Source organism: Pieris rapae, chromosome Z, assembly GCF_905147795.1.
Source record: "Pieris rapae chromosome Z, ilPieRapa1.1, whole genome shotgun sequence".
Taxonomy (NCBI): Eukaryota; Metazoa; Arthropoda; class Insecta; order Lepidoptera; family Pieridae; genus Pieris; species Pieris rapae.
The window spans coordinates 8,284,611-8,297,120 of record NC_059534.1 but is presented as its reverse complement, the minus strand read 5'-3'; the positions used below and the strand labels follow the sequence as shown (position 1 = coordinate 8,297,120).

At 35.8% G+C, this 12,510-nt stretch overlaps 2 protein-coding genes across 5 annotated transcripts in view; both read right to left on the bottom strand.

Annotated features, from left to right (window-relative positions):
- LOC110998154 (FH1/FH2 domain-containing protein 3) overlaps nt 1–675 on the bottom strand; it is a 48,296-nt gene extending 47,621 nt beyond the window's left edge. For all 3 annotated transcript variants that reach the window (XM_022266641.2, XM_022266640.2, XM_022266642.2), the window contains exon 1: nt 572–675. The gene's annotated coding sequence lies outside the window, so the exon portion shown is untranslated. The remainder of the gene's footprint in view (nt 1–571) is intronic.
- Nucleotides 676–3,792: 3,117 nt separating this feature from the next.
- LOC110998161 (paramyosin, long form) lies at nt 3,793–11,794 on the bottom strand. Of its 2 annotated transcripts, XM_022266650.2 has the most exons (16): nt 11,602–11,794; nt 11,473–11,529; nt 10,282–10,368; nt 9,594–9,760; nt 9,175–9,412; nt 8,974–9,093; nt 8,637–8,903; nt 8,279–8,525; nt 8,040–8,167; nt 7,320–7,432; nt 5,819–6,008; nt 5,595–5,729; nt 5,313–5,507; nt 4,969–5,064; nt 4,585–4,866; nt 3,793–4,484 (listed from the first exon to the last, which is right to left on the bottom strand). In XM_022266650.2, the coding sequence occupies exons 1-16, from the start codon at nt 11,710–11,712 to the stop codon at nt 4,287–4,289; spliced, it is 2,631 nt and encodes an 876-aa protein (XP_022122342.1). In that variant the 5' UTR covers nt 11,713–11,794; the 3' UTR covers nt 3,793–4,286. The 2 variants fall into 2 exon arrangements, with proteins under 2 accessions (XP_022122342.1, XP_022122343.2); XM_022266651.2 differs by lacking the exons at nt 7,320–7,432; nt 8,040–8,167; nt 8,279–8,525; ... (5 more) ...; nt 11,473–11,529; nt 11,602–11,794 and adding an exon at nt 6,075–6,997.
- Between the last annotated feature and the right edge of the window lie 716 nt (nt 11,795–12,510).

Below are 12,510 nucleotides of genomic sequence, written 5' to 3'. Positions count from 1 at the left end.
TATTGTTTTCGCGACTTAGACTTTTTGTTTTGCTCGTCAATTATGAGCGTGTCTATCATAATATGATAGATACTTTTGCATTCTACAAATACAATGAAATTTTTAGCTATAAAAATCAGTGTTATTAAAACCCGCGGTCGTTTTTGTTTCATATTACATACATTAGAAAAGACCGCTTCGTATTAAATTCTATATCTGTGAAAGAATTTTACCATATTTCCAAGTAATATAAAAGCTGATTAAGCTAGATAGTTCTTCAAGCCTTCTCAACTTACGTTACTTTTATGATTATACTGATAACTACGTCATTAAAGTTCATAATGCGTTTAGTTTAAGGCTCTTTTGCGATACAATAATTATTAATTTAGTTCAATGAAACTGTGAAATCCAAATATTATTGCATACTTTTCATGTTACAAACTCGAACACTAAACTTCATTCCTTCATGTACTATAAGCGTGTGGGAGGCGAACAAAAACACTATGATGATATTTGTTATGTATAATATATATATGTAGTTTTAAAATCGTTTTTTAACAAGTTTATAAAGAATGTAAGGAAATGTACTAACCTGTTTTGCAGGTTATGCGCGTGAGATGCAAGGCGGGCGGTCGTCGACTGGGCGGGCGGCGGCGTCACCCTTCGTCCGACTCTAGTCTCGTTTTATTCCGCTCGAAAACTTCATCGAGAGCGAGATACTGTCTGACGAAATTGACTAACTTCTGACCGCTTACGATACTTCCGGATGTAGCTTATTCACCTTTTTATAAATCATTATCATTCATAATAAATAATTATTACATTAGGCATTTTAATACATTCTTGATTGTACACAAAAAACGTACAAGGTAAATTTAAACATATGTTTGTTGACATACAATTTTTGTATTGCCACGTGTAATATATTTTATCAAAAAATACATAATTGTTAAAACAATGAAGCACATGGATAATTGTATATACATTTAAATAAAAAAATGTAAAACAATCATATAAGCCTAAATTCGATCTCACATGTCATTTAATTATCTCTATAAACCTTCTTTCTTATACTTTCAAAATAATTTATACCCCGCCAATGTCGTGTTATTTGTAATATGTTTGTATTCGTAAAGTGCCTTTTTGAAAGGTTTGGTCATTGAAATTATTAACAAAAAACCTATTTATACAAAGTATTCTTTCTTCTATCTTATTTAAATTTAATAAGCTAGTCTGCACTTTACCGACTTTAGAATTAAATACGTAAAAATAAATAATATTTTTTTTTGTTATCAAACATTATATTATGTCTAGTTCGTTGCATTTCATGTTGATAAGGTACCATGAGGGCCCGATATATTTATTTTATTTATTGATTTTTATTTATTTAGACTTTGTTGCAAAGAAACACAAATAAAACAATACATAAAAATTACAAGGGATGCCACGGGCGGCCTTATCGCTAACAATCGATCTCTTCCAGGCAACCCAGTGCATAACTAGAAGTTATATAAAAAAAATTATATAACTCCAATATACCTTTTAATTTATATGAAAACCTTACCATTTACCAGGTCACCGGTCTTTTTGGTTTAAAGCTAATTCAGGATATGGCTCATCTGATGATAGGTATTAATTTCTTAAAGAATTTACGTACTACTTACTTATTTGTTAAATTTACCTAAAATTTACTGTTTCACTTCAATTATATAGTATGTGTTGGCTTTTGTTCTTTTCGTTCGGCATTTGTTCTAGTTTACTATAAAACTTAGTCAATATTTCGAAGCATATCTGTAGTAACCGCAGTTAATCGATACTAAAGAAAATATCTCGAACATTCCAGAAGTCTATTTATATATTAATGTATTACATGAAAGTGCGAGTGTCTTGTCTGTTGAACTGATCATTTTAATAAAAGGGGAAGTGGAATATATTTAACGGTTAGTGGTAAGGGAATGGAACAAAACAATTAAAATTGGTATGGCTTATTAATCAATTTTGTGATAGTATATTTAGAATTTTCAACAATAATTTGTGTTAAGTACATATTTAAGATTTAATGATTGCTCAATAAATACGAAAGAATAATATAAAAATTAATTCTAGACAGCATCTGTCTAAAGTTAAGTTCAGCAAAGAACCTTCTCCTTGTCTAAAGTTAAGTTCCATCTTTTTAAGCTATACAATGTCAGTAATAAAAACAAAACACAACAAAACAAAAATATCTTTATTCATGTAGGTAAATAACTACACTTATGAACGTCAAAAAACTTAAATTAATTGTGAATTTACATTTACTGCCAGTTCTCAAATCAAGGGCGTAAAACTGAAGAGAAGAACTGGAAAGAAAGAATAAACTCTCCGCCACACTTTTTAATCGCCAAGTTTTTTTACATAACGTTTGTAAGGAGCTGCAACTAATACACCATGTTCCATATGATATCTTGAGTCTGAAAATTGATTTGATTTGAACGTCTCACAAAGCTAGCAGACAAAAAAGCTCTTCAGCTTATAAATTCACACATGAACCTGTGTGAATAAGAAATCAATTGTGAAATGTTTCGTGTTTCTCTGTTGATGATAAAATATCTAAATAACTTTAACTCGTATTTCCAATATGAATAATCAAAACGAAATTTGGGAATAAAAATCAATATTTCCGCTAAAATTTTAGCAATAATTTCGCCTAGTTTGCGCAGGCGTCAATAGTACACGAATTGTTATTTTGACATAACTATAATAAGGGCGCGTCCATAAATTACGTGAGGTGTTTTTTTAATTTTCTGCGTAAATAAAAAAATTGCGTGATATTTGCCGAGACCCCCCCTCTCTCCAATGTAAGATTAGATGAAATTTGACTCGACCCCCTCCCCCCCTTAAACACCTCACGTAATTTATGGACGCCCCCTAACTAGTTACATTTTTCAGACACAAAGTTTACACATTATTCGGTTACATTATACACATTTTTATGGACCCCTTAACTTTGAAAAAAGTCTATAGCCCATATCTAACAGAATAATAAAGAAAATAGTGGTAGAGTTTTAAAAATCAGTATTGTCGGTGTGGAACCTACGCAAATTATCAAATCTTACCCTTATATACTAGTAGTGTATAACCAAGTGAACAAATAGTTAAATATATAATAAAGGTACTGTATTTTTTTTTCAGGCGTAACATAATTGTATACTAAGTATTAATCACAATAATGTTATATAGTAAAATTGTAGCAAATATATTTTTATCATATGAAACTTAGCCTACTATTAAATTTAATGAAAATGATACGTTTTAATATAACGCCTACTAAATTGCTCTTAGCAATTAATCTGTTACTTACTGTGTGTGTAACAAAAAGACTTTCATAAGTTATCTTTAAAATATCGAAAAATTATTTGATATTCCCAAAAAGTCAGGAATTTAAAACTTCAAAATTAGCATCCGATTCTCATGCTGCTTACAAACCCCGGCTGTGAATAAATAGATTTTCTTTGTATATACATAATAGTCGTGTACTCTTATATATGCTAGGTTAACCAGACTAAGGTTGGATTATAAGACTGAAGTTTGTTGAGGAATAATAGTTTTATGACTGCAAAAATAATGACTGCAAGATAAGGAGCTCTAAGTATAGAAACTATAATGCGTATCATTGGAATACCACTGTTACTGTTAATATTCTATTATTCAAGAACAAGAAAAAAAGCTAAAACAGAAATTTAACTACCACTTGATTCAATTAATAAAAATAGAAACAAACGTTTTAATCATATAAACAGCAATGAATCGTTATTTTTATTCAAATGAAACTCCTTTCCTTTTTGTATTTTTATTTTTTACTCTTTAACATAAATAGCATTTATTTTTAAAATTAATTAAAGTTACAGTTACAAACGTAAGTATATATCGCACAAATAAATATGTATAATAAAACAGTTTCTTCATTTTACTTGGTACGGTTACGTACGTAGCGCCGATGACTTATCTAAAAGTAATATGAAAAGCGTTTGGGTTTTTTTGGTTCCTTTATTTCAATTAATTAGCATAACAATAAAATTTGGGATGAACGATCGACGTCAGGCTGAAGCGAAGTAAAGACACTGCTGCGATAGGGCGGGCCACGGCGTAGAGCATCCATCCCGGAAGTCCTGCTGTTGCAAGATGGCGCCAGCAGACATTTCGTCTACTGTCACTATCTATCGGAACTCAAACATCACTTATCGAACGACTAGGCTTAACCCGACCGGAATTGTGCCCCGCGATGTTGGTGAGAAATGCTGATGAGGCGGGGCTTGATAAGGTGTCGCTCACTCTGTGCTGAGTGCGCGCGACTCTTGCACTAAGTAAACTTGTGATCCAGGTACGGTGGAGGTGGTAACAAAGGTGCGGTGCTTAGCGCGGATGAGAGAGAGGTTGCTCTCAGCAGTGTCGGCGCGGTCTTCAGCAGCTTCAAGCTCACGCTGGAATCGTCGGACCCTTGTGACACTCTGTTGAGACATACCCTCCTAAAAAGCAAAATAAATAATTTTATTAAGTTATAAAAATACACTAACATTTTTTATCAATGCCACCGCATATTTATCTAATTTATTATTTGCTCTTTACCTGTTCAGTCAACTGTCTCTTGTAGATGTTGACCTTCTGGGTGCATTTCTCCAGAGAGTCTTGAAGAAGAGTGATGTTCTTCTGGTCTTCTTCACATTGAATCATGATCTCCTTGACTTGACGTTCCTTCTTGCGCAGAATCTTGATAGTCTCGGCGTGTCTCCTCTTCTCCTCGTCCAGTTCAAGTTCCATATCCTTAAGGCGAGCCTCCAGCTTGCTGATGATACGCTTGCCACCGACAATGGCGTTAGCTTCAACTTCTTCCAAGCGAACGGAAATGTTCTAAAATATAAATACTAGTCATTATTTTTTTAGTCAAATTAGTCAAATTTACAACATGGTATATTCAACATAGAGTAGAATCCCATTCTTATAATGTGTTACCTTGACTTCAATTTCAAGAGACTTCTTGATAGTCTCGATCTTAACGATTCTCTCTTGCTCTTCGTGCAAGTGCTCAACGGTGTGCTTCAGCTCGGTCTAAAACAAAATAAATTTTTAATTAACCGTTCGAAAGATTCATGATTCATTGGCAGAAATCATATTGTAAAGCAATAGTTGTACAAAATCTGTAATTTATTTTATTTATGGACACTTCGTTGCATTACATCAAAGAACAAAAAAATTAAACATAATTTAATGAAAAGGAACTGGCGGCCTTATCGCTTTCGAGCGATTTCGTCCAGACAACCACTACTCTATTATATCAAGATAAAAAACATATAGACCTGCACACGCTGGTAACGCTCATCAGCTATGCGCAACTCCTTGGTAATTTCATCGTAGTCAGCGGCAACAACGGCCAATTCTTGCTCAATCTTGGCTCTGCTGCTAGACAGGTTGACGTTGATGACAGTCAATTCGTTGATGCGTGTCTGGGCTTCTTCAAAGGATTGTTCTACTGTGCGCTTAGCACGAAGGGCCTATAATAAATGAATCAAAAAGTTAATTATTACTCAAATAAAATTACCACACTATAAAAAAATAAAATTATAGCATGTTCTTCTTACCTGTTCGTAATTGCCACGAATTTCTTCGACCTCACCAGTAAGAGATTGGATTCTACGTTGGGCAACACCGTATTGGTCAAGAGTGACTTGCAACTGCCTTTGAATCTCGTCATAGTGGGTTTGGATCTCAGTCAGCTAAAAACGACAAGAGCATAATCATTATTTTTTTACAATATATGTATTTGTTTCGCACAAATTGTTGGTTATTTGTAGTAAGTTAGCACCTGCAGAGATTGTTTCTTGATGGTCTTCTGCAGATCAATGTTGGTCTTGTTGGCAACATCTAGAGACAGTTCTAGTTCAGTGATCTGGATCTGCAGCTTCTTCTTGATACGGATGACCTCGGTCTTCAGCTTGGTTTCCGCTTCAACGACACGAGCGTTCAGCTGTTCAATCTCAATGCTGGTCTGCTTGCTGTAGAACAAAAAACTTATTTCTAAACTGCACTCTTAGATAACTAAATTATTTACCATTAATTACCTGCTATGAGCTAAAAGGTCTAGTTTATCAAATTGTTTTATAGTTTCTTTTAATTCGTTTAATTTTTCGACATATTCGTAATTAATACTCGGAATTTCAGTTTCGAGTTGGACAACACACACTTTGGGAGATATATCATTATATGTTTTGATAGATTTTATCTTAAAATCCGCACTTAAGTTTTCCATTAAATCTAAAGCTTGAGGACGTTTTAACACAAAAGCTTTTGATTCTCCCCATTCGCTGTTATTCGTGATGTTCTTGTCCTTTAGGTTTTTTTTCATCACTGTGTTTACATTTTGCATACTTTCATCAAGTAAAGTTTTTGCAATAGCATTAGCAGATTTGCCCCTGTATATTTTAGCCTTTGATTTAAGATCCGCTTCAATGTCAGTTTTAGAGTTCAGATTAGCTAGCTGTCTTTTAGATTCATTCAGCGATTTAATTTTCCTTTCAACTTCTATATTTTCTCTATATTCCTTTTTCTTTTTAGTTTTTAATGTTATACTTTCAGATTCAACGTGTTTTGTTATATTAGCTGCAGCTGCTGTTGCAATAACTGAAAATGGTGATCGTTTTCCAACACTTCCTGAGTTGAGATCTCTTTTGGCTTTTGCTGCTACGTCCTGGGATATTTTTCTTAAATCGTGTTCAGAATATGTTTTCACAGGTTTGTCAAACCTATATTTTTCCAGTCCTCTTTCATTATTCCAGGGCAAGTGTGGTGGCTTGACGGATTCCCCTTGCTCTTTTGCATTAATGTAGTCAATCATAGGTTGGTAGAAATTTATCCCGTATCCATAATTATCTTCATATATTGCAGTCGGAGGTTTCGTCCATTTATAATCCACTTTGACTGGCGGCATAATTAGCTATGCGATAATTATTTGCAATACCAAGAGATGATTCCTTTCTCTAACTAAGATCAATAATCACTGCCGTCGATTGAACAAATTTGCAGATGCAACAAGTATTGCCAACCACCATATTTGCGTAGCTCTGAGATTGGCGAACTAGAGATGTATCTAAATTTAGATGGGAATCTTGCCAATTTGCAAATATTATTTCTTAATGAAAGCTTGTTTTTTAGCAAACAGCACTACATATAAATAATTAAAAATCGATGTATAAATAGATCTGAGTGGCTTATTCTGTTTATTTTAAATTGTGTGTGTGTGACGATTGAGATGTAAACGAATACATTCGAAAACTATATAGTATAGGAATTGACGGTTAAATACATACCGAATGGATTCGATTTCCTCATCCTTCTCCTGGAGGCGGCGCTCAGCCTCATGGCGGAATTGGCCAAGATCAGAGGCCAACCTTTGGGCCCGCTGTTCTTCAGCTTTACGGCCCTAAAAATACGTGTTGTGTGTTTAAGACTTGTAACTTGGTATTATCATTGTATTGGGTAGTTTATCTTGAATGACCTATATAAAGATATCGTTATAATATAGATACGTTTTATTTAAACTACGTATAAATCCCTCAGAATATTATTATCTGGCTTAATTTAGATTCTAAGTTCATGATATGACGGTCTAATTTAAAAAGACATTTTTATTGTTAACATTTAATTTTATTTGTGTTTCTGAGAATGTCTTTGGTATAGTGATAATAAAACCCACGCGTATTACCAATGAACACGAGCAAGTGTACTTTGCTTTAATTAATTACAAGTTGCCAACATTTCTCTATCGTCAACTCTAATTAATAGATTCTTGTGTTTAATTTGTTTCTGATGACATCATGTTATAATGTGTGTAATTATCATTTTCTATTATTACTACTGTCTGATCTCGTACACCTGATTAGTGGAATAAACGTACATAAACGATAGATATACCTAAATACTGATTAACCAGTAACACTAGCCAAATTATTTTCCGGAAATATTTGCAAGAGCCAGACAATTTGTGAACTTTGTTGCATTGTATTTTTAAACGTAATATAGGTACTCACAGCCTCAGCTTCCTTGTATGCAGCGGTGAGTTCCTCTCGCTCGTTCTCAAGACGGCGCAGCTCGATCTCGAGCTCGTGAAGACGGCGGGTCAACTCCGTAACAGTGGAGCGGGCGTCGTGCAATTCATCTGAAAAAACAAATAGAATGTCCTCAGATTCGTAATCTATAAATTTATTTAGTTTTTGTTGGAAAAATATATATTATAGTGAAAAAACATGCAAATGTAGGTGACACCTACCACCCAGCTTCTTGTTTTCGCGACCAAGAGAATCTTTCTGTTCGCGGGTCTTGTCGAGCTCGTGGCTGATGCGTTGAATCTCAGTCTGCTTGTTGCGGAGGTCTCGCTGGCTCTGTTCGTACAACTGTACAGTCTCTTCTAGCCTGGACTTGATTTCGATATTCACACGCTCCAGTTGGTCAGTTCTCTTTTGTAACTCCCGGGCAGTTCCGTTGGCCTTCTCCAAGTCGATGATGAGCACTTCAACCTGATCGTCACAATTATTATATATTTTACTTTATATGATGACAAGTGAATAAAAAAATATAATATTTACTTATATTCAATATAATAAGAGATATTTATTGCCATTTCATACCTCACTCTGAAGACGAGATTTCTGCTTCTCAACGCTGCTGATCTTGGCAATGAGAGTTTCGATTTGTTCTTCTTGCTCTTGGATGCGGATGGAGTACTTGCGACGGATCTCTTCAATCTCTTCGGCTCTGGCAGCGGCCTCGGCCTCAAACTTAGATCTCCAGTGCTGTACTTCGCCACTGGCCTTCACAAGCTGACGTTCAAGGTCCAAACGAGCCTCAGATTCCTCCTCCAGTTGGACGCGGACGGATTCCAAGTCGATTTCAACCTATTAAAAAATGTTATCATTAGTATACGTTGTTATGTTTAAAATGTCATGGAATTGTATTTGTACATACTTGGTGAAGGTTGGCTTCAAGGATAGAGCGCCTTCTCTCATCATCTTCGAGCTTGCGACGGGCGTCCTCAAGCTGGCTGATAACCTGGCTCTTAAGGTACAGTACGTTTTCGATGTTCACCTAAAATACCAAAAGTTTGGTAAAATTAATTTTCGCCATTTCATACACAATTTACAAAATTTAGGCATTTAAACTTTTTACCTTAAGGTCTTGAACTTCCTTGACGAGCTCAACGTTCTCCTGAGACAGGCGCTGCTTGTGCGACGTAATGTCGACAATGGTGCGGTTAAGTTCTTCAATTCTTACGTGAAGTTCGCTGACGGTAATTTCCAGCCTTTCACATGTCTTAGAGATTGTGATCTTTTCCTTGGTTATGTTCTCCACTTGGGCCAACAGCTCGTATACTTCAGCCTGGAACTTAGACTTCTCTTTCTCGACCCTGTTGACAATGAAACTCAAGATGTGAAACAAGATGGATAATAGACAGTAATGGAGTACAGCACAGCTTTGCATGAAAATAAAATATAGTTCGCAGCCGCCCTTATGTAAAACTATACTAAATATGAGTTAGTAGATGACCATACAATGCAAAATGAAAGTGAAAGAGCGGTTTTCCTCACCTGCTTTTGCTGTGTGTAAGTTTGTCAATCTGTTCCTGGAAGTCGACAACGATTTCCTGGTGCTTCTTCTTGAGTAAATGGGCAGTTTCCTCAGATTCGAGATGAACATCTTCTAAAAGCTTACGAAGCTTGGTTAGCTCCGTGTCTCGTTTTCTGTTGATCTCGAACTGAAACATTTAAACAGCGATTTCAAATTACGTGCCCAAGTCTTATTTAAAATTGGGTACGAATTTGATTTAACGAGCGACAAAGGTCTAGAATTTTAAATAACATTATTTAAAAAAAAGACTAGACTTTTTAAAGTAAATAAAGTAACGATACATCTACTGGCAATGTCGACATCATAATTTAGATGAAAATACCTGGAATAAAAATAGTTAACAAACAAAATGTGGATAAAAAATCGCATATGCACATTTAAAACAAATCGCATGGCAAGTATAAAAATATGTATACAATTGACTAATATAATCAGGAATTTGTTTTATCCAATGTTGATCCAGTGTTCACATTTTGAGCGTTCCAATTATCCCTGCTTTTTTCATCTAAACTTTGCGTCAGTGCATGAGTTCTTCATTAATGTCTTCATATCATCGTTTTCTTATCGGGTATTATTTATCCGATTCTCGTATAGCTTCTTTGCTGAAATAACCTATAAGATAATAAATAAATGTAAATAGTATATTACCTGACTCTCAGCTCCACCTTCAGCCTCCTCTAGCCTCTCCGAGAGCTGGATAACTTGCACACTTAAGTCCGCCTTCTCTCTTTCAATCTGTAAATATTCTTTTGTTTAACATTGTTCAATGGAAACTTTAAAGAAACTTTAATAGCAATGTAATAAACATTAGTAAGCTAAAAAAGTTGTGAAATCTAAAACGATATTAAAGTAAGTTGTAAGTGTGTAAGTTAAATTTTTTTTATTATTAAATCATGTACCGGAATTATGTAACAATTAAATAATAAACATAATTAATTAAACATATAAGATTACATCTAGCTTATATGGTTTCACACAATATTAAAAATCTGTGGAAGTATGCGTTCTTGAGTAATCCGGATATTTTCGCTGGTAATTTACAAATCTATTATTGTATTTGAATGTAGTGGCAATCTCAGCGAACAAACATCTTTTGGCCCAGTTTCAAAAGTGAGACCGAAGAGCGAAAAGTTAAAGTAGAGAATGCTTCATACTTGGGTGGCTAAATATACCACATAGCGTAAGACCGAGTAGCGACAAATCAGTAACCACAAGTCGCAAGCTATTCAACGGGCGCCCTCGGCAGGCGTAGCGCGTTATAACGTGCTACGTGCAAAAATAGATTAGGCGGGCCTAGGCCGAACGAACACAACTAAGGATCTATGAGGAGATTTTATGTACTTTTCAGTTTCGACTTTCAATATAATTTTTATTTAAAGGAAAACTTGTTGTACTTTGACGGGACAATAGCTTCTTATTATATTTTCAAATTTTAGGGTAAAGTTTTTGCAATAACATTTGTTTTGATATATAATACAATAAAACTTATTTTAATACTTATTTAATTCTTTGCTATCTTAAATAAAATCTGTAAATTAATGGTTTACTACTCCGGAACAGCTAGCCTGTGATAATTTTCGCTTAGGTGAATATTAATTACATAATTATGTTAGTATCATGCATATATCATGCGTAACTTTTAACAATAAAATATTAACAATAATTATGCGAATTTATAATCCAAGGGCATTCCGCAGGCATCGGCAGGTAAGGCGGAATATTTAGGGCGGCGATATTAATAGAGGTATCGCACGCCGTCCCGCCCACACCTGCGCCGGCGCGCCTGCTATGGCCGCGCCGATCGCTCATATCACATTTCTCGCGTTCGAATAAGCTTACCCTCTGACGTAGCTCCCTTTCGGATTCCAGGTCATCTTGGATGAGACGTATCTTGTCCTGAAAAGAAACATATTCTATCATGTATCCGCAAACACTTCACAAACACTGCACTGATCGAAGGGCCGGTACCTCCAGCCTGGAGAGAGCACTCAGGTCGGCGCTATACTCGATGTTAACGTCGGTGGTGCCGCCGCCGCTGCTGCGGTAGGTATACTTGGAAGTCTTCGCCATGGCGGACATTGTCGCTGGTTCGTCTCTCGGTCGGCAGTCGGCGCTACGTTACCGGTCGGGCACCGTTCGACTAGTGAGAGCGGGAGCGGGCTGCGTGCACGCACCAACCGCTCCGCGCCTGCGCCCCGCCGCCCGGATCCCCGCACCCCGCACCCCGTGCGCCGCCATCGCTGCTGCTCCAGGGCGGCCGCGGCGTGCCGGCTGGAGCTCTCGGATCGTGTTACCACCCCCGCGCACCCCTCTGTCGGCCTTTTATAGACACGCCCGCCTTAACGTCTTCGAACTTCTCTTTTATTTGTTTTGCCCAAAAAATTGGCAAATTTCACTCTCATATCGCATGCGAGGTGTGGCGCCATACGAAACGAATGAAAAGTATCTTTGTATAAGACGGTACAGTCTTGCTGTATTCTTGTCGGGATCTGGCACCGCCTTGATCTACACAGCTACACGATCTACATTAAATCGATTGAACTTAACAATGAACTTCTTGTACTTTTAAATCAATCACAAAAGTCTGGATCGAACGTTGAATTTGTTTACAAACATCAATCAAAGTGTAGTTGGTGAGGTTCAAGTAACATTATTAACTTTGAATCAAATTTATAAAAGTTATTGGCATTTATGGCTTCATTAATATACGTTCATATTCATAGTAGTTTAGTGTAGAATCATAATCATGGTTTCGTGTCATCAAGTTAATAGCTTACGAAAAAGATGCATGTTTTGACATTTCAAGGTTACGTTAGTTATTATATAAAAATTGTGAATTACATTTAACTACAGGCATCAGGTATTAGGCGTCATGTC

Bases quoted from the DNA above. Each gene is read 5' to 3' on its own strand.
- LOC110998161 (XM_022266650.2), bottom strand. From the start codon at position 11,712: ATGTCCGCCATGGCGAAGACTTCCAAGTATACCTACCGCAGCAGCGGC. The intron at 9,413-9,593 runs GTGAGGAAAACC...CATTGTCAACAG, and splicing joins CTTACACACAGCAAAAGCAG to GGTCGAGAAAGAGAAGTCTA. The intron at 5,730-5,818 runs GTGCTAACTTAC...TGTCGTTTTTAG, and splicing joins TCAAGAAACAATCTCTGCAG to CTGACTGAGATCCAAACCCA.